The 21,300-nt window shown below is 35.5% G+C and overlaps 2 protein-coding genes across 4 annotated transcripts; one reads left to right on the plus strand and one right to left on the minus strand.

Annotated features, from left to right (window-relative positions):
- Nucleotides 1-2,927: 2,927 nt before the first annotated feature.
- On the plus strand, nt 2,928-7,059 carry LOC118035972 (DEAD-box ATP-dependent RNA helicase 17). 3 transcript variants are annotated; one of them, XM_035041640.1, is made up of 10 exons: nt 2,928-3,196; nt 3,303-3,375; nt 3,503-3,612; nt 3,736-3,879; nt 4,183-4,291; nt 4,381-4,736; nt 4,817-4,890; nt 5,529-5,833; nt 5,960-6,206; nt 6,523-7,059. In XM_035041640.1, the coding sequence occupies exons 1-10, from the start codon at nt 3,085-3,087 to the stop codon at nt 6,775-6,777; spliced, it is 1,785 nt and encodes a 594-aa protein (XP_034897531.1). In that variant the 5' UTR covers nt 2,928-3,084; the 3' UTR covers nt 6,778-7,059. The 3 variants fall into 3 exon arrangements, with proteins under 3 accessions (XP_034897531.1, XP_034897532.1, XP_034897533.1); XM_035041642.2 differs by lacking the exon at nt 2,928-3,196 and having other exon boundaries at nt 3,774-3,879; XM_035041641.1 differs by lacking the exons at nt 3,303-3,375; nt 3,503-3,612.
- A 2,080-nt stretch (nt 7,060-9,139) lies between these two features.
- Nucleotides 9,140-20,771, minus strand: LOC118035971 (uncharacterized). Its single transcript, XM_035041639.2, has 21 exons — nt 20,503-20,771; nt 20,307-20,408; nt 19,638-19,789; nt 18,986-19,058; nt 18,753-18,875; nt 18,153-18,261; nt 17,018-17,097; nt 16,785-16,866; nt 15,389-15,528; nt 15,188-15,298; nt 14,913-15,029; nt 14,705-14,794; nt 14,487-14,540; nt 14,199-14,273; nt 13,957-14,032; nt 13,659-13,758; nt 13,506-13,575; nt 12,299-12,369; nt 11,574-11,683; nt 11,056-11,316; nt 9,140-9,771 (listed from the first exon to the last, which is right to left on the minus strand). The coding sequence occupies exons 1-21, from the start codon at nt 20,632-20,634 to the stop codon at nt 9,494-9,496; spliced, it is 2,406 nt and encodes an 801-aa protein (XP_034897530.1). The 5' UTR covers nt 20,635-20,771; the 3' UTR covers nt 9,140-9,493.
- Nucleotides 20,772-21,300: the final 529 nt, after the last annotated feature.

Genomic DNA, 21,300 nt, shown 5'->3' on the forward strand with positions numbered 1-21,300 from the left:
AAAGATACTATTTCAAACTCAATGACCTTTTTTAGCTTTTCTTTACCATCAGTGCTTTTGTTGACATTATATATTTGCTTTGCAGCCATTTTTGTTTTATTGCCATTCAATTATTTGGTCAGTTCAACTGGTGAAGGCTTAAGAAATCCATGTCAAAATATATAAGAATTTTTATTTGAATCATGAATTTTTTTTTAATGTATTTTAAAATTCCTTATGATTTTATGATTTTACGATCCGAGTTTGTTTTGTATTTTCCGTGCCGTGTCAAAATCGCGATTTTAACAACCTTGCCTTCAGCTTCTGCAATTTGGTATTTGCGTTTAATTTTTGCAAATTTATTTTATGTTTTGGAGTAATCGTATAATTTCGAGAAGATATTTGTTTAGTTTCTGCAATTTAGTATTTTGTTTTCCGCTACTTTTGCATTCTGGTTATCTATGATTGTTGATTATGGCTACTGAAAGAGATGATTCGCTTCAATTTGTGAGTGTGAGGTTAGATGGGAAGAACTATTCATATTGGAGTTATGTAATGAGAAATTTCCTTAAGGGTAAGAAGATGTGGGGGTATGTTAGTGGAACTTATGTGATACCTAAGAATATTAAGGAGGGGGATACTGGTTTGATAGATACATGGGAAGCAAATAATGCAAAGATCATTACTTGGATCAACAATTATGTTAAGCATTCAATAGGTACGCAGTTGGCGAAATATGAGATAGTAAAAGAGATTTGGGATCATCTGTAAAGGTTATTCACACAATTAAATTTTGCAAAACAGTATCAATTAAATAATGACATACGAGTTCTTCATAAGAAGAATATGAGTATTCAAGAGTTTTATTCTACAATGACAGATCTTTGGGATCAATTGGCTCTTACAGAATCGGCAGAATTAAAGGCATGTGGTGCCTATATTGAGCGTAGAGAGCAGCAAAGATTGGTACAGTTTTTAACAGCATTTCGCAGTGATTTCAAAAGACTTAGAGGTTCAATTCTACATCGGTCTCCATTGCCTTTTGTTGACTCTGTTGTCAGTGAGTTATTGGCTGAAGAAATACATTTTCAGTCTTATTCTGAAAAAGGAACTTTCTGCTTTACATAAGACAGATACTTGGGATCTGGTTCCTCTACCTCCTAGTAAGAGTGTTGTTGGTTGTTGTTGGGTGTATAAGATTAAGACTAATTTTGATGGGTCTATTGAGCGATAAAAAGTTAGGTTGGTTGCAAAAGGATATTCTCAACAGTATGATATGGATTATGAGGAGACATTTGCCCCGGTTGCAAAAATGACTATTATTCGTACTCTTATTGTCGTAGCTTCGATTTGTCAGTGGCATATTTCTCAACTTGATGTTAAAAATGCCTTCTTGAATGAAGATCTTCAAGAAGAAGTTTTTATGGCACCCCTTCCTGGTATATCACATGACTCTGGATATGTTTGTAAGCTTAAGAAAACATTATATGGTCTCAAACAAGCACCCCGAGCTTGGTTTGAGAAATTCTCTATTGTGATCTCATCTCTTGGCTTTGTTTGTAACAGTCACGATTCTGCTTTTTTTTATTAAGTGCACTGATGTAGGTCGTATCATTCTGTCTTTATATGTTGATGACATGATTATTACTGGTGATGACATTGATGGTATTTCAGTTTTGAAGACAGAGTTTGCTAGACGATTTGAGATGAAGGATTTGGGTTATCTTCGATATTTTCTGGGTATTGAGGTAGCATACTCACCTAGAGGTTACCTTCTTTCTCAGTCGAAATATGTTGCAGATATTCTTGAGCGGGCTAGACTTACTGATAACAAGATTGCAGATACTCCTATTGAGGTTAACACGATGTACTCTTCTTCTGATGGTTTACCTTTGATAGATCCTACTTTATACCGCACTATTGTTGGGAGTTTGGTATATCTCACCATTACTCGTCCATATATTGCCTATGTTGTTCATGTTGTTAGTCAATTTGTTGCTTCTCCTACTATGTTCACTAGGTAGCTGTTCTTCGTATTTTGCGATATCTTTGGGGTACAGTTTTTTAGAGTCTTTTATTTTCATCCACCTCTTCCTTGGAGTTGCGTGCATACTCTGATGCTGATCATGGTAGTGATCCCACAGATCGCAAGTCTGTTACCAGGTTTTGTATCTTTTTAGGTGATTCTCTTATTTCTTGGAAGAGCAAGAAACAATCTATTGTTTGTCAATCATCCACCGAAGTAGAATATCATGCCATGGCATCTACTACCAAAAAGATTATTTGGTTATGTTGGTTACTTGCTGATATGAAAGTTTCTTTTTCTCATCCTACTTCTATGTATTGTGACAACCAGAGTTCTATTCAAATTGCTCACAACTCGGTTTTTCATGAGTGGACTAAGCATATTGAGATCGATTGTCATCTTACTCGTCATCATCTCAAGCATGAAACCATTACTTTGCCTTTTGTTCATTCTTCTTTGCATATTGTAGATTTCTTTACCAAGGTGCATTTCATCTCTCGTTTTCGTTTTCTGGTTGGCAAACTCTCGATGCTTATAGCTGCCGCATCGTGAGTTTGAGGGGAGATGTTAAATAATATTTATGTAGTCTTATTTATTAAGAGTAGAATAGTATTTTCAGTTTAACCTATATATACTTTATTTGTATTTAGGTTAAGACTATGCATTCATAATATATAAATTATTCAGAATTCTAGTTTTTTTTTTTGTGTTTGATCTCAATTAGTTTAACAATCCTTTAACATTTTAATTCTTAGAAATTGACTATCATTATTTTTTTAGTTATTTTTCTATAATGTCAAGTTATTGATTTTTTATCTATTTTTTAAAATACAATAATAACTCGAGCTTCATTTTTTGACACCATATAAAATTCATCACGGCTCGCGGGAAAGCGCAAGTTATCTGTCTCGTTCTGTCTAAAGACAAAAAATAAAAATAAAATTGTATGCAAGACCTGTCGTCGGCGCTTATGGATGTTGGCTGATAGGGTTTAAGAATCAGGTGCAAAAACCCTAAAATTATTAGTTTGGGAAAAAAGAAGCAACCCTCCCTCTCAGCGTCTCTCTCCTTTCCCTCATATGGATTCAAAAAAGAAGAAAGAAGGCAAGGACAACCAAAAATCAGAAATATTTGCATCATGCTCTTTCTCTGCTCTCGGCCTACACCCCTCTCTCTGTAATCAACTCCAAGGTCTCTCTCTCTCTCTCTCTCATTAATATTTGTGTTCTCAATTTCTTTTGATTTTTTTTTATTAATCATTGAATTTGTTTATGTAAATAATTAAAAAAAAAACCAGAAAGGTTGGGTTTTGAAGGTCCGACTTTAGTTCAAGCTCAAGCTATTCCAGTCATTCTCTCCGGCCGTCACGTGTATCCTTCTGTTTTTTTTTTTTTTTTAAATAAAAAAATTCTTTCAACAATTTATGTATCTCATTTTAATTCAATGTTTTTTTTTTTTTTTAATATATATATACTTAACTGAAATTAAAATTTATAGACTTGTTAACGCGGCGACTGGTACCGGAAAAACTGTTGTGTATTTAGCTCCGATTATTCACCATTTGCATAGTTACCCTTCGAGAATCGACCGTGAGAATGGAACTTTTGGTATGTGATCTGAGTTTCTTTTTTCTTACTTGAGGTTAAAAATGAATGTGGGATTGTTGAATTGATTATATTTTTGTTGTTAGTGCACTTGTTTATGATTGAATTTGATATGGTTGGTGACAGCGTTGGTTCTTGTACCAACGCGGGAGCTTTGTTTGCAGGTTTATGAGATTTTGCAAAAGTTGTTGCATAGGTTTCATTGGATTGTACCGGGCTATGTAATGGGTGGTGAAAACCGGTCGAAAGAGAAAGCTAGGTTGCGCAAAGGTAGGAAATTTGCTTCGGTTCTTCAACCTTTGTTATATGGTCTGAATGCTATGTTTTACAGTGTTTTCCTTCTTAAAAGCATGGGAGTCGTGATCCTAGTAATCTTGATTAGATGTGTTATACTTGATGCGGGTTTGAGCACTTGGTTGTCCTAGTTAGTTCATTTGCCCTACAACATATCTTTGTAATGGTTTCAATTTAATAAAGTCATTTGTTATAAACTTATGAATGACCTACAAATGCCAACATAGATGCTGTTTTATGTTGGTTGGGCTCTTAAATACTTGATATGTTTCCTTTCAGGTATATCTATTCTTGTTGCAACTCCTGGTCGCCTGTTGGATCACTTAAAGAACACAGCATCTTTTGTTCACACAAATCTGCGCTGGATCATCTTCGATGAAGCAGATAGGTATTCTTTGCAAAATAAGTTGGAGATATTTTATTTTGCCATTATGCATCTCCTATGACATCTTTAACTCTGTTTGAGCATCTTGACAGAATTTTGGAACTAGGATTTGGCAAGGAAATAGAGGAGATACTGGATCTTTTGGGATCTAGGCATATTGGGTCTGAGGGAAATGGAAATCAAGTTTCAAGCCTTTCTAATTTTCAGGGACAAAATCTGCTACTATCAGCTACCTTAAATGAAAAGGTAAATCATCTTGCTAAAATCAGTCTAGAAAATCCAGTTATGATTGGTCTTGATGACAAGAAGATACAACCGGATCAATCAGTAGATCATATTGAAACTGCGGAATCTGATGAAGATGATGGTTTAGGATATAGCAAAGTAAAAAACTCTTCAACTGGAGATTATAAGCTTCCAGCTCAGTTGGTTCAGAGATATGTGAAAGGTACATGCTCATTAAAGCACATTTGTGAACCTTTCCAGCTGGATGGTTGATTTTGGAGCCCTGATTCAATTTCCATGTAGTGCCTTGTGGTTCACGGCTTGCAGTACTTTTATCCATTCTCAAGAATCTGTTTGAGAGAGAAGCTTCGCATAAGGTATGGCTGCTTTCCTAATTTGTACTTGATTTATTTATTATTCATTATGTTGCTTTCGAGATGCCCTACATACAGGTATTTGAAATTTGTGTGTATTGGTGCTGTTTTAATTTTTTTGTTTTGTCGCCATCACTTTATCCTCTGCAAGATCATCATAGTCTGGTGTGGGTCCCAGCATAATAAGTAATCTCTAATATAGTGAATTGTAATTGAACTGAGGTTAAAATACATGACCAGTGTTTGCAGTAAAGCTAGCTTGGTTTATGAGGTCCAAAATCCAAAGGATACCAGTTTTGAATTTTGTTATTATTGACTATTATCATATGTCCTCTAGTTGAGATATGTAAATTCTGCCTTGTTCACTTATTTGGAGCTTATGTTCACTGCCTCCAATCCCGAGTCTAGGCAATAGTTTTGCTCTATAATATTCTCTTGTCTTTATTTTACAATAATTGCCTAAATTTAAGCAATATCGAATTTTTAACACTTACTTAAACCTAAATGAATATTTCTTGCCTTCATGATTACTCTATGCTTGAGATTATGTGCACTGTTCTGTTTACTTAGTTAATTTCTTTCACTAGTTACTGGCTTATTGAGCCTCAACTTGTCAAATCACTCACTTACTTATTTTACAGATTGTGGTGTTCTTTTCAACATGTGATGCAGTTGATTTTCACTATTCCCTCCTAAGTGAATTCTGCTGGTCACCCAACTCACAATCAGAAGCAGAACATACAGAGAGGTTCTTGAGATGTAACACTCTTCGGTTGCATGGGAACATGAAGCAGGAAGACCGAAGGAATACATTTCAAGCCTTCAAAACTGAGAAATCAGCTCTTCTTTTGTCCACAGATATTGCTGCTAGAGGCTTGGATTTTCCAAAAGTTAGATGCATTATTCAGTACGATTCTCCAGGAGAGGCAACTGAATATGTTCACAGGTTTTTAGGAACTTCTTTCTCTTGTGGTTATATGCATATTTTCTCGAGTCAACTGTATCTTTGTTTTTGTTAAGATTGGATAAATGGTTTGTTTGAGCTTGATTACAGCAATAATTCATGGTGCAGGGTTGGTCGTACTGCTCGGTTAGGTGAAAAGGGAGACTCATTGCTATTTCTTCAACCAGTTGAAGTAGATTATCTACATGACTTGGAGAAACATGGTGTATCACTGACAGAGTATCCCATCCTCAAAGTGTTGGGTAGTTTCCCATTATATGGTCAGGTGTATCGTGCCAGAAAGTTTGTTTCTTTAGATTTGCATCCTTGGGTTCTATATTTGCAGAGGGCACTGGAGTCATTTATCTTGTCTGAGGTATGGCTTTCCAATATCATGTTATTTTGTTTTGAGTTGTATTGCCTGCAATCCTTAATATTCTTTTTTGGTGATGCTGGGCATAATCTTCTATCAGCTCTCTGATTGTATTATATCAAAGTTGTTTTGATCTTTTTTTTCAGTCATTGCATTTGGCATTTGATATTTTTTTCAAAGTTGTTCGGATCTCTTTTTATAAACATTGCATTTGGCATCTATATTTTTGTCTATAATCTGTTTATTCGCTGCCCCCTTGAGCCTGAGTTTCTTCTTATGTACTTCATAGTTGATTAGTGCTTTTCATATCCTTCTTCAGCCACGGATGAATAAACTGGCTCAGACTGCATTTTGCTCTTGGGTCCGTGCATACACAGCCCATCGTGGTGACCTGAAAAGAATTTTTATGGTGAAGAAACTTCATTTGGGGCACGTTTCCAGAAGCTTTGGACTGAAGCAGCAGCCATCATTGGTTGGACAATCATTTCAAAATCAAGCAAAGAAGAGGAAGAGAGAAGGGAAGCAAAAGGGACTATCAAAGCAGAAAAAGTTTGCTCGTAAAACACGAACCTAAAACATGAAGAAGATCATTTTGAAACATGGCAGATTGATGAGACTACAGACAGATGCCGAGGCTATAACACCGGACATGTGGCTAATTGCAGGCATGCCCGTCAGAATTGATTTGCTGCCTTTCATGGTTATTTTGAACTCGTAATTTGCCACTGGGCATGAAATATCTTATGCATATAGGGCTAATCATGTTTTATTGACTCATTTTACAATTCTAATACACACAAGTTATTGTTTTAAACTTTGTGGTTTCAGATAATTTATACACTTCCAATTTCTTCTAGTACATTGTTTTCTGTTCTCAGAAACTTGGTGATTCTGACTACTCCCTAAGCCAATGGCAAACAATTTGGTGATTCGAAATCATTACAATCCCCAATAGAAGAGCCCAAACCAAAAGTTTAAATCTAGCACTATCACATCTGATCAATTCCAAAATCAATTGCCTATATGCATTTTAAATGTGGGTTCATTTGGGGATGCTATGTTTGATAAATGGCCGGAAAGTGAAGTTTCAGTCCAAGATGTAACCTCTTGGAATTCTATAGTTCATGGGTACTTTTCATTTGGACATATGAAGGAGTGAATTTGAGATGAGTCATGTATTTTTTTTGTATTTTAATTTTTAAAGTTTAAATTTATATAATTAAACCATAAAAAAATGCAATTGAAAGAAAAATAAAAATTCAGCAACTTTCTCTCACCTTTCTCTAACTCAAGAATTAAAAAATAAACTTCTAGATCAAAATACAATTATTATGAATTTGAGGTGAGCCATGTATTCTCTCCTTGTTTTAATTTGGAGCTTAACTTTATATAATGAAACCATAAAAAGATACAACTGAAAGAAAAAAGAAAGTTTGAAATTAAAAAAAAAAAAAAAAAAAAAAGAGCACGAGGTTCACTATTAATAGTGGCGGACCTTCAACTTCTTTAGTTTTTGTTAAAAACGAGAATTTGAAATTTGTTTTGGCATCCTTTACTAGTACTCTGTGCGTGTTGTCAAGGTGAATTTGTTAGTTTTGGCCGGCAGGTTCATTGTGATGTGGTTGAGCTGGGTTTGGAGAATGGCCCTTATTTTTGCACTCATTATTTGACCATGTATTCCGAGTGCAAATTAATTGCAGATTCTGAAAATGTTTTTGATCAGGTTTCTGAGAAAAAGACTGAATTGTAGAATGCAATTATCTCGGCATATGTTGTTGATGGATGTGCTTCCAATGTTTCGAAAATTTACAAACAGATGAAGATGCTTAAGATTCCCACTGATTCCCTTACAGTGACAGATGTTCTATCATCTTGCAGTTCGGTTGGTTCATATGATTTTGGTAGTTTGATTCATACAGAGTTACAAAAAAAAAAAAAAGACCTGTTCAGAGTACTGTTGCTTTACAGAGTGCTCTGTTGAGGTTTGAGCAACATGAACTGATTTGAACAAGGAAGCAACTACTCTGGTCGGGAGGATCTGGTTAGAACCAGCTATGATGTCCAGGTTGATCTGGCCAGCAGCTTTCACCATTTGAAGAAGCACAAGGAAGAACAGTGCAGAATATAGCACTGCTTTTCCATTTTGTCACTGTATGACAGGCAATGATTATGGCATCAATGTGTACCAATGGAAGAAACTGATAAAGGCCATGAAAATCTTTGTTTCTTCGAGTTTGGGGGACAAATGGAGCCGCAGGATAAAGAAGCAACATGGGCAACTTGGCATGGCTTGGCTTTCATTTTACATCGTTTCAGGTTATAAGGATTAAGGAGAAGATTAGCTTTACTCGCAAAGTTATCCAAAACTAAGGCACAATCAATTTCTGAACCCAAAAAAAAAAAAAAATTTGCTATTCCTCGACTGGAAGTATTTACAGCTACTAATTCCCAGGAGCAACAATTTCCAAACTATAGTTTATGCATAAAACCCGTTGCATATTGGCTCATGCAAGGGAAAGATTATCTAAAATCCATTTATTTACTACACAGGAGCATCATTCTGCATCTGGCTGCTTGGAAATCCTCATTTTCACCAAATTATTCGAGACATTGCTGTGAAAATTAAAAATTTGCTACTCTCCCAGCGATAAAAGCAAGATTCATAACATAAACCACGCGGAATAAATCTTTTCCATCCACGAGTGAAGACATTGATTCCTCTTGTTCCTATCACGAGCAAAATCAAAACCGAGTATTTGAGGAGCCCAGCAAAGACAAGAAACATAGAAAACCATGAATGGAAGATCGCTTTAGCATGACGACGACCTTATGCAACAGTGACATGTGCTACTAAAGATTGATTATAAACTCGCTTTGGTCCATGCACCTACAGGCACACAAACACAAACTTATGTTTGAGATAACAATAATCAACATCCAAACAATTAAAAATATTTCCACAACTTTTCCAATCAAGTGCATTACATCTCAAGTATGTTTACAAGCCTTGTGAGTTTGCTAATTCAAAAAAGAAGCTGTGGCAGAAACTAATTTACCTACTACATACATTGCAAATTGTTCTACCAGATATCAGTTATATTAAAAGGAGAAACAAAACAGAATGAATATGATGCAGAAAAGAATGATATTACAAATCAAATATGTGGGCACAAAGTAGCAGATATAACTCACGTCAACTAGGATCTATTCCATTTTAAAGTCAACCAGTCACCAGAATTTTGTTTTTTTACAAAACTTCATTTTGCTTCCTTGTGTTCTCTGTCCCTGAATTACATCCCAGATGAGGACGTCCGGTTTATCCTTTGTGCGCCCAATTTTGAAGCAGCAGGTTTACCTCGGCCTCTACCAGCTACCAATGGTTTGGCCCTAGTAGTAGGCGGAGGAGCAGCGATCGCTGCCCAGGGGTCATCATCATCAAGTGCTGTAGCTGATTTGACATTCAAAGGTCTTGTCGTAGTTTTTGGAGCAGGGGCAGCTATAGAACCCCATAAATCATCATCTTCATCATTTGTCACCTTCACTGTACTTTTTGGTCGCAAACTTGTAGCTGAGGAAGGAGGGGTAAAATTAATAATTAAAGAGACTTGCTGAATATCTCACCAAGAGAACAGATGACAAGGATATGCATCTAATATCCAAGCAGGTGCTAATAGACAGAAAGACATGCTTCTAGGAGAGTTCGTTTGCGTACATCATGAATATATGTCAAAGACAGTCATTGACATTTTCATAGCATAACAATATGTTCATGGAAGCAATTATAATAAAAGAAATAATACTGCAAACAAAGTAAAATGGGACGTTCATAGGAAAAAGTAACGCAGATTTCTCTAAACAAGCAAGTACCCCGCAGAAGTCGTCCCCAATGAAGGTCTTAAACCCATCCCTGGAAGCTCTACAGCAGACATAAGGATTTCAACTTCGGTATAATTGAAGCACTTTAAAAGGCTCCAAGTCTAAGAGTACCTTCAAGCCCAGTATCCAAAATGGTTTATAAAGCAACTCATAAGCCCGGAATTCAAAGGAGTTTCAGAGGGACCACATGAACCCAGTGGTAGTAAAGACTCTAAGGTGTCTCACAGACCCAGGCACGCTAATGTGCTATGGCTTGCTTCAGGACAGCATTAGCAGCTGCAATTCTATGTGGAGCTCCTTCTCCTGGGCTCCACTTGGCCCTGTTGAGCTTATGAATCACGCAGCTTTTGGTATAACTATTAAAGAAATGTGATTGGTAAAGAGCTTGCTTTTAGGAAAAGCAATCAAGGTACAGGTTTATTATGAGAGAAGCATGTCTTCTCCAGCTTGTCTTATAATCAGCTATAGAGGGTGGCTGCTTTACTTATAAGCACTACAAAACAAACTCTTAGTTAACCTTGATTCCATGAGGATTTCACCCACACAAAATGCAAGGAAATTTCTCTTACATGCTAACAGTTCCTATCATGCTGGCAGAAGAAGTTCTCAAAGGTTGAGACTCTTCAGGTCTTGTAATTGTTAAGGAGCGCCTACCCTTGTCTCTAAATTTCTCCCCTCTTCATGACAAGGGTTTCCATTCTCTACTCATTTATAACCAGCTCAGAATACCCTCAATTTCCCTTGGAATTGCTCCTCTTCCTTGAAACAATGCTTCTATACCATCCCTTTTGATTTCTTGATTTTCTGATAATTCATTAATCCAAACATATAGAAATGCAATTATGCGTGCAGTTGATGACAGAACCATGCAGTTGAGCCAGATCCCAGATGGTCAAAGCATTCAGTCAGAAGCTTATACTTTTTAATTAAGAACTATAATTGTGTGTCTGAGTTATGTGTATGATGATGGTTTCACCTTGCGCTTTATGCTGAGAAACTGGCTGTGAGACCGGCCGCTTTTGAGCTGCTTGAATGTTCACAAGAGCTGGAGAAGGCTTTGGCTCTTCAAAAGATTCAATATCATCCCACCCATCTTTGTCACTGCCCTGCTCTTCTTGAATTCCATTTTCAATTTCTCCCCAGCCATCTGTTGAAGGAGGGGACTCCGGTACAGGTTGATCAGCCAATTCTGTGCTGGAATTTATCTGGACTGCTGCTATACTTGGAGAGTCCATCACTACAATTGCCGTACAAAAACACCATCCGATATTGAATAGTATAAATGCATCGTAATAAAAGCAGGCATAAGCAATGATGAGGCAAGCATTGTTGAATCAACAGTGCATTTCACCAACTACTATCAGTGTGCAGTTAACGCTTCATGAGGCATGCCAGAGAACAAAATGGCCATTAAGATACTGGACACTTGGTCAATTGAAGCTCTCCTCCATTTAAACCCATATAAAAATGTAAACAAGCTATTGAGATATATACCTGAGCTGGCATTGGAGGTTGTGGAAGATAGAGGGGAGCCAGAATTTGCAGGAGCAAGTGGAGCTTGTTCCAAAGGTTTACCTTTGATTGTCAAGGAGCTCATGGCCCATCTGAATGGAAAGGAATGGCTTCAGATCAATACAAAATTCATGGAGCAAAAAAGTAAGGAGAAATGCTTAAGGAAAATAAAAACTGGACAAAAATATCATTAATGGTTTAGAGTTGCTTTATGCATTTTTTAAATGAAGTTACACACTGCAAATGGAGATGCATCGGTCAAGGAGAATTAAGAGGGTGTTTAGGAGTCCTGCAGCCATTGCAACCAGTGCAATGTAACTTGTAAGCATCTGAACATGCAATTTTGATCATGAGAAATTGCTACATATTCATGTTCACCACTCACAGAAAAAAAGAAATAGATTGATATGCAATTGATAAAAAAATATAGGATATGAGATTACAAAGAAACTCTAATCTGAACCTCTACGAAAAAATGAATACAACAAAAATGGGGCAGAAGAGGTTCAAAAGGAAAATACAACACACACATACACTTTCAGAATATATAGATGTTAAGACATGCTCCTACCGATGGTAGTACATAGAAAAAACCGCCAACTCAATTGACCAGCTACACCAGAACTTAAATCCCAGTTATGGAAGGACTAGAGTCAAGCAAGAGCATTTTGAAGTTTTCCAATATGACAAATTCAGGAATAACTTACCCAAGTAAACTAGCATTTTCTGGTATTGATGAGATTCTTGTGCTTGCAGCTGTTGTATCTCCAACATTTGTCTACAAATGACCAAAGGGGGCAAATCAAAATAGCTCAATGCTTTGAAATAAAAAGCAACAGTATCTTGCTGGAAGTAAAACAGATCATGGACACATCTAGATTATGGTCATCTATATCATGGAGAGACAGAGTGAAGGATGAATAACAGAGTTTAGTATTAAAAAGGGGGATGTTTTCATCTATCAAGGACGCAGACACCTGACTCTACTAAACGACTTGGAACTTCTTTAACCAACATTATTAAAATGCAGTTTTCATGGAACTGTTATAATAATAATGCCATACAAATCGAAGTTTCGTTGTTACTGCAGCACGCAGAAAGTAAGACATGTGAGTGGCAACTATCATAAACTTCTCCCAGTCAGGGATACTAACAAATCAGCAGGCTGCATATAATAAGTGCTTTGCCTGGGTGAAGCAGGGGCAGGAAAAAAGGGCACTGAATGGGCTACCAATTATGTACTATTACGACCAAGGTTACTAAAATAGCAATTTGGAGCATAAGATCATACGATCTTAAGATTCAAAATGCAGTGACCATGTTACATCAGCAAGAAATTGCAGCTAAGTGAAATCACGCCTGACTTGCGATTCAAAACTGTAAAATCATTGAAATCCTGATTTTAACACCATTTTCATCATTTTCGTTTTCTTACATCTTTAGGACTTTCTTTATATATATTATTTGAAGGAATATTTGAATATTAACTTTTATTTACTAATTTCAGTTGGATTGATTTGCCAAAGCAGTACTTTTAAAGTAATGTTGTTCGAATTTTTTTTTGTTTCAGTAATGTTTTTCACATGCATATTATTTTTTTTTAGCTATTTTTATAATTAGTAAAATCTTACGATTTTTTTACGATTGGAACCTATACTGATCTAATGAAAAAAGCAATGTTAAGTTTGCAAATGATCAGTGAACCACAACAAATATTTACATGAGAATACCATTTCTACATGAGTGCTTTCAAGTATTGACCAGGAAAAGCAGCATAACTTGGTTCATATAAGCTATGGGGTCTAATATCCTTTATAATGCATGTGCCCTTAGTAATCTCTTCAAATTTTTAAATGTCCATATTGAAAACAGAAAGCATATTGAAACAAAAGGAACAGCAATTCAAAAGCATACCTTCTCATGGTATTGCTTCACTATTTGCATAAACTGTTCAACTGCTTGAAACGATTTTGATCGAACATCACTGTCCAAAAGAAAAGCATTTCCGTTCATTTGCAATGAAGGGAAAACACTAAAATATGTATATATCATCCAAAGAAATATAACCTGTCAGGATCAATGGTAAGTACAACAACATTTGGAAGAATCCGAGTTGCGATCTCAGTGACATCATAATAAGAACTAGTGGCACACAAAGCCATTACTCCTGCCATAATACAAGTTTATTTTAGCAGGTGCACAAAACACCGGGATGTAATAGAGTGAAATAATATCTACTAATAAAAAATCAGCATAGACAGTAGAAAATAAAAAGAAAAAACCTTGAAATGTATGAAACCTTCTCCCAAAACAAAGAACTTGATCAAAAGCAAATAAGAAATAAACAAAATGTAAAGTTTTGTACCTGCTCCTCTGGCAGGAGGAAAAGTATCACGCAGTGCACGGACTGTAAAAGCATTAATTAAAACTCTCTTCCTTGTCTGCTTGTAATTCAAATAAACAAGAGAACATTTTCACAAAGAAAATCTAGTAAATTTCTATTAATCAATGATTACAGAAATTTAATAGAATCCCTCTTCAACAAGAGTAGAATGCAATTCTTGACAGGTAGAACTAAAGACAACATGACAATTCAGTGATTCTTACCCCTTCATTCAAGTAGATTGCAATATTCCCAAGTAATATGGTGGTATTTGTTCTAATTGCAGGCTCTTCATCAACCTACAGAAAAAATAAATATATTAAACCACAGACTACACAGTGTAGTAGAAGCATTCCTTTTGCTTCCATATAGAAGGTCAGAGGGAAAAGGATTGTCAATTGAACGAAAAGAATTTCAAACTAACCCTAAAAGAAATGCAGAATTGGCAGTCTAAATAGTAACAAAGTAATCTAAATAGACTTCAGTAGTATCAACAAATAAATTGTGCAGACCTGTAACTTTGAAAGATATTTCAACAAGGAGCCTGAAATAGTACGTTGAGAAAGCTGCAATTTCAGGTCAACACAAAAGCAACATTCAGGAAGGACTCAAAAACCACAATTAATTGTTCACACAAGCATAACACAAAATGAACCAATAAACCTAAAACGGAAAAACAGCAGAGAATAACAAGAACCACATTTGGCCACTGCAAAAGTTATACAGGTACCTTAGGTGCCAAAACCAGCATGGATTTAAGAGTCAATTCACGAAGCAAAGCAGATGTATCAGAGAACCCGGTAGCAACATGAGAGTAAACCTAGCCACATTATTCCAATTTTGAGAGTTACAAATATTATGAAGACCACATTCCAAATAAAAATAACTAGCTTGCTTGAATAAAAAAAACACTAAATCATTTAATCAGTGATGCATACTTGCTCATCGACTACTTGTGCTGATAATGAGTCTCCAAATTGATCAATATGTTGCAGGAGACTAACACGAATAGCACGATCATTGGAGGAAAAAAGTTTCACAATAGTCGGTAACACCTGAAAAAAAAAATAATTGGAACTTACCTCTATGACATGACAACACTACACAAATGGTGACAACATCATGGCACTTCAAGAGAAGCGTTATAAAAATCTTTAAACCAACCCATGACCCATTAAAAAAAGATAATGTAAAAGGAGGCAAGGAAAAAGACCTTGACACTAAATTCTTCAGCTGAAAGCCAAGAACCCATTTTCAACAACGCGGTCAAAGCAGGGGCAGCAGCAGAACCAAATTCAAGGGCAGAAGCTAATAAAGGAAGTAACTGCAGAAACCAAGATGAAAATCAAAAAAGGAAAAAAGTATATAGTATAGAATTCATGTTGACATACACATTAGAATCTGAATTTCCCACCTTTTTCAGTACAATTTGGCGAGGAAGTTGCTCTGCTAAATTTGGAAGTTTGCGGAAGAAGGTGTCCTTCTCAACACTGTCTTTCAAAGTAAGAATTTCCATAAAATGTATGGTGTCCACCAACTTATTCTGGAAGTATTCTGCAAAATCCAATTTTTAAAAAATTTAGTAAGGTACAATGGAAAGCTAAGCAAATTTAGAAGTTAAGGAAACAATGGGAAACAAAACACAAAGAAGAAACTACAGAAGAAAAACAACCAGGAGAAAGTATCTGAACTCATGCAGTCTAATTGAGCATGGAGATCTAACTTAAGGCCGAATATAATAGCAATTTCCTATAATATGTATGTGAGGAACTATTAAAAACATGAAAGTCAGCTTTCACTAATCCATTCTTAAGAATTTCCAAAATCAGATTTAACTTCTACTTTCTCCTCTCTTCCTGCTGAGGTGGCCAGATCAAATAATGATCCTCAACTCTCTCCAAATGACGACAAGCCACTGACTACAATAACTTAGAGACATAGCTAGAGAACTCAAACACTCTGGTCAGCCTACCCTATGTTTGTCCATCGGTTACCCAATCATTTTAGTGCAATTATAGATTTGAGTGAAGTCTTCTTCAGTTTACTTTCTGTTTGAAAAGAGGACAACATAAGTCAGCTTAACATTTTCTACTTCTCTTCTGCAACTGCACACACCTGTTGATGTTAATATAACTAGAGAAAATTTGACCTTTAATTGGTTGAGATAGCTACAGTAACTAGACTAGACTAATCAGTGAAGAAAAACCCCTAAACTCATTCTATAGAGGCTGTTTGGAAAGTAAATGATTGTGGTGAATTCAAATAAATTCATCACTTTTACTCAATATTCATTTTTTGTTAAATTGATTTTTATTAAAATGACTGAAATGGCTTTTAAAAGCCATGATTTTTGAGCACTTTCAAACCTGTGTGAAAGGGTCAGATTTGCTCAAGAATTCAGCTGGTGCAGGGACCCAGTTTTGGAAAATCAAAATCCCCTAAAGCTTATGAACATAATCAGGTAAATAAAGAGGGGAGCTAAAAGAAATGTGATCAGCACAATTACTTGTCCCTATATTGTTGGGTGGCCACATTTTCTTAAAAGCCAAAATTATCCTTAAAATTTTATGAATGCAGCATTTTGAGATGGATAAAATAGGAATTTCATCAATTTGTTTCTCCCTCAATTAACAAGCTCTACCTCATTGAATTCTAATCCTTACAAATTTATACAAAATAAGTATGTTTAGCAAAAATAACTTCAGTTCACTTGAATTTTAATATGGATCTGATGCCAGACATGCTGCTAGTAGGACTAGAAAGTTCCTCCAAGAATATAAAACTACAATCAACTCCTAATAAGAACTCACCACTATTTTCTAGAAGCTTTGCTGTGTTCATCCTGCGAGAAGGCATAGAACTCAATAGGCGCTGATAATCCTGAAGTAAAGACTGGGGAAGAAGTAGATGCAAATGAAAATAAATCATGAGTTGAAATCAAAGGAATCATCAAGGACATAATAAAACACAGAAAGAAGCCATGAAACAGTATCTAACACTATCATTATTACTAATATATGCGAATAAATTCCTGAAGGCAAACCTTTGGAATGGAAGCAGTGTTACGCAGCTCTTCTGTTTTCCCCAACTTCGTACCAGTAAATAGTTCATATATAAGACATCCTATTCAATTAAAAACGAAAGGAAAAGGAAAACAATCAGATTGTGCGCAGAAACTTGCATGGAAGAAAATAAAAATAGCTAGAGATTATTTTTTCCCCTGCATTTCTTTGCCTCGCCACATGCTAATTTAACCAACTTTGTTTACAAGAGTTGCAAACAATGCACGGTGCATAATGATGATAGATAAAGAGCTAATAGTAAGAAAACTTGGAACATTTTCTCATACTTGATAAAATTGACCCCAAAGCACAAAGCAAACAATGCAGAATGATTGTCTGGGGATCTAATAATCTAAAGGTGTGAGGAAAGATAGAGCATATGTAATGAAGGGAGGACTGTTTAAGAAGACTAAAGGGAAAGTGAGGAAATCGTTGGGATAATGTGGACTGTGTAGCAGAACATAAGAGTACAGCTTAGGGGAAGTGAAATATAAGTGGCTAGGAATGTGGGTACATAGCAACGGGCTTCAATAGTTATCATGGATCAACTACAGTAGCATTTGAAAAGGGATCAAAAGATTTTTAAAAGATGACTAAAGAAATTTCAGGGGTTTTATTGAAGAGCTTGTCTTGGCCTCAAAGAACAGAAAGCTTCAAAAGCCATTCTGTTTGTAATATGGGTTGAGAGGCAATCCCCATGTCCATTGGCAAAGTGAATAGACCAATAGAAACACTTGAATAATAGAGTAGCGACAAGTTTGTTATTCCTGTAGAAATGATCACGTTTCGCTAAAAACACAAATTGTTTTAAGTGAACATATATGCATCTTAGATCATGTGTTTAAAAAAAATGCAATATGGTGCCCATGTGACAATCATGGAGATGAGTCTATAGGCCCAGCATCATATTCACATAATCTCCTAAAAAAGATCTACAAGGAAAATAAAATGAACATGTATTATCTTGTCCCGTTGAAAGGCTGAGTTCTAGTTAATTCAACAAATCAGTATAAGCACGCCCAACACGGCTTTTTGTTGATGAATGTCATTAAGTACAAAGCTAAGCCAACATATTAATTAAGCAACACATCAACAAATGGAGCAAAAGAGACTTACCCAAGCCCCAAGAATCAATGGCCCAAGGAGGAGATTTTCTGATTGCCACCCAATCAGACTTGGCCAACTCTATTGGTTTATATTGTGATCCAATAAGCCATTCAAATTGCTGATGAAAAGAAAAGAAAAACAAGCATAAATAGTATGTTAAACCCATCCAGCTATAACCATTGCTAGTCTTTAAAACAAATCCATGTTAAACTATGATAAACAGAAAGGATATCAGCCTTGGTAATTCCTACTCTACCATCCACCACCATAAAGAATTATATAGTTGAGTGATGGAAGAATGTGCTGAAAATTTATAGCATCAGAATAAAGTAAAACATTTTTATCATTGAAAACATGAGGTTACAAAGAACAAAACAGGCTGCATAAGCCTTAATCTAAATTAATCAAAACTCTTTCCTGAAGAAAATAAGTTTATTAGTCAATGTAAATCAGTTGACAAGGAACAAAATTCTCAAAGAAGCAATCAGTGTATTCCTACTCGCAAATGCTGCTCAATTTTGAAAATTTAGGAATATAGTACAATATAAGCCTGGTATAGGAGAAACATGAAACTTGCATCAATTGCTCACTTCCAGACACTTGAATTACCAGCATTGGTCCGGTTGCATTCCCATTGTTTCCGTCAAACTCGGATAGAACATCAAAAGCATGCAACTTCCAGTCTAATGTCGGTGTGACAACGACACTGGCCAAACAAACATTACCGTGAACCTGCCATGGTCAAATCTAGTCATAAAGTGATGCAAACAAAGAAGAATAAAGAAAGGGCACAAGAAGTTAATGATTTTTTTCTGATCACTTGTAGAGATGAAAATGCTTACAAGTTTACAATCATTATTCAAAAAGCTCACAGCTTTAGCTATCTGGTTCAGCCCCCAAGCGTAATACTCATCCCTGCCATAAAAAGGAATTATGAGAAAAAATTTAAGGAACCCCATTAATTGAAAGGTAATTAAAAGTGAAAGATAGCTCCAGAAAGGAAAAGGGTGGAGGAAACTGGCCAAAACACTCTTGGATAAGGCTTAGTTTGATTGAGAGCAGTTCAATTTCTAATTGTCGTTTTCAACAAGTGTCACCATTTTATGTATTGAGCGTGTCATCTTATGTAGAGAACATCACAGAATGAGAGCAAGGAATTATAGGAGATTGTCAACATCCAGCTAAAACAAAATGATCCTGAAGTTGTGCCTAGACTGTGTTTTTCACTACCAAATCAAAAGGTAGTTATAAATGGAAGTTCTTAGAATGTTAATCTGCATGTCAAAAGAAAATATATTATCATGATAAGGAGAGCAAAAGCTTGTGTTAGGAATTGTTTAATACATACATACATACATACATACATACATACATACATATATATATATATGTATTGTTTAATATATATATATATATATATATATATATAAAGGGCCACTTGAATTGGAATAGGCGAAATAAGAAAACAACTCCAGCAGATTAGAGCAGTCAAACCTTTGTGTTCCTTCTAAACCTAGTTCCTTAATCTTCTCAGATAGCGGCATAACAGGCTCAGTTACTATATAAATAGTAATTCTCGAGCTAGAACCTTCAACACTTTCAACTTCAGTACTGTGAAGAAATGACAGAATATTTGGATGTCTGACCTGGAAAGAAAGAACAGCAGCTTCATTACGAGTGGGGCAATGGTTTGAATACGTAAATTTAACAATAAAGGATAGAAAAAGCCCTTATGATACGATTACGAAAGCTTTAAGCAGGTCAAAGATTGTGAACACCTAATTTCATTGCAGTTTGCAGGAGGATACAAGAAGCCTTAAAAAGGTAAAACCTTATCATAAATTATAGATCACAAGGAAGCAAGGATGAAATTGATATGTATCATAAAACAAAATAATTTTAAGAAGCAGCCTAAAAACCTAGTTTTAGGCTGCATTTGGTTATTGTCTCGTAACAGGAAAAACATAAACACAAAAATGTGAAAAATAAAAGTAAATCGGTTTCAGGGACAGTTTTGGATTGAATTTTTGTCCTTCAAAAGCAAGAAATCTTAATTGTCTTTGTCTCTTCTATCCCGGACAGTAAACAAACGCTAGACAGGATTAATAAAGGCAGAAATGAAATCAATTTTATAGCAAATAAAAAGAGAAAAGGAAAACTGACAGTACGAAGACGCTTGACACCATTACGAGCAGCAGCTAAATGGGCATCCTGTGCGTTACTTGCAGAAAAAGAAAAGATGGACACCGGAGATCCATCATCATCCTGAACATCAAATCAAAACCAACTGCAATTAAGCATCATAAGTGACAGATAAATAAAGGGAAAAGGAGAAGAGTAAAGGGTGAGAGACTCTCACCTTTGCGGAGGTGCCGCGATGGTGAGTCCAGGAGCCCCAAGCGGAGGGATAAGGATCGCCAATATTGTAAGGGAGATCTTTAAGTCCAGTACCAGATGCACCACCTACCACTCCTTTTAAAAATCTCAGCATTATAATTAACCCAGTCACTGGGCTCGAGGACTCGAGAGATCTATTTCTAAACAAATCACAGATTGAGAGGGAGGAAGAGCGAGAGAGAGAGAGAGAGACTTCTTTTCCTTTCTGTTTCTGTTTCTCTGCGTAAGAGAAGACCTGGGTGGGGAGGGGTGGGGATGGCATCGGCAAAATTAAAAATAAAAATAAAAATAAAAAAAATTAACAATATAGACATCATTTACTGTTAATTGCTATAATAAAATTATCATTTCATTTTTTATTTTATTTATTTATAAAGCTTAGTCGTATAAAAAAATAGTATTTGTAACATTTATTGGGATATTTTGATTAATTACTTTTTTTATATAGTGTAATGATTGAATTAGCCTTAAAAATAAAGATTCAATATAATCATTCCAAAGACTTTTTGGATTTTTTTTTTAATGTATAATGAAAATACTTAATTGCCCTTTATACTATATTTTTTTAGCTTTGCTTTAAGAGTATTTTTGTATTTTTATATTGTTTTTTTTTTTTGTTATATTTATGGTGAGATAAGGGTTTTTACCTTTTAACATAAATCTAATATTATTAATATCAAAAGTCATTAGGCATGTTTGATCCACGCAGAAATACACCATCTCTATCCACGCCATTTGATTGACACACAAGGTGCATTAC

The sequence above is a fragment of the Populus alba genome, chromosome 19 (assembly GCF_005239225.2).
Source record: "Populus alba chromosome 19, ASM523922v2, whole genome shotgun sequence".
In the NCBI taxonomy this organism is placed as follows: domain Eukaryota; kingdom Viridiplantae; phylum Streptophyta; class Magnoliopsida; order Malpighiales; family Salicaceae; genus Populus; species Populus alba.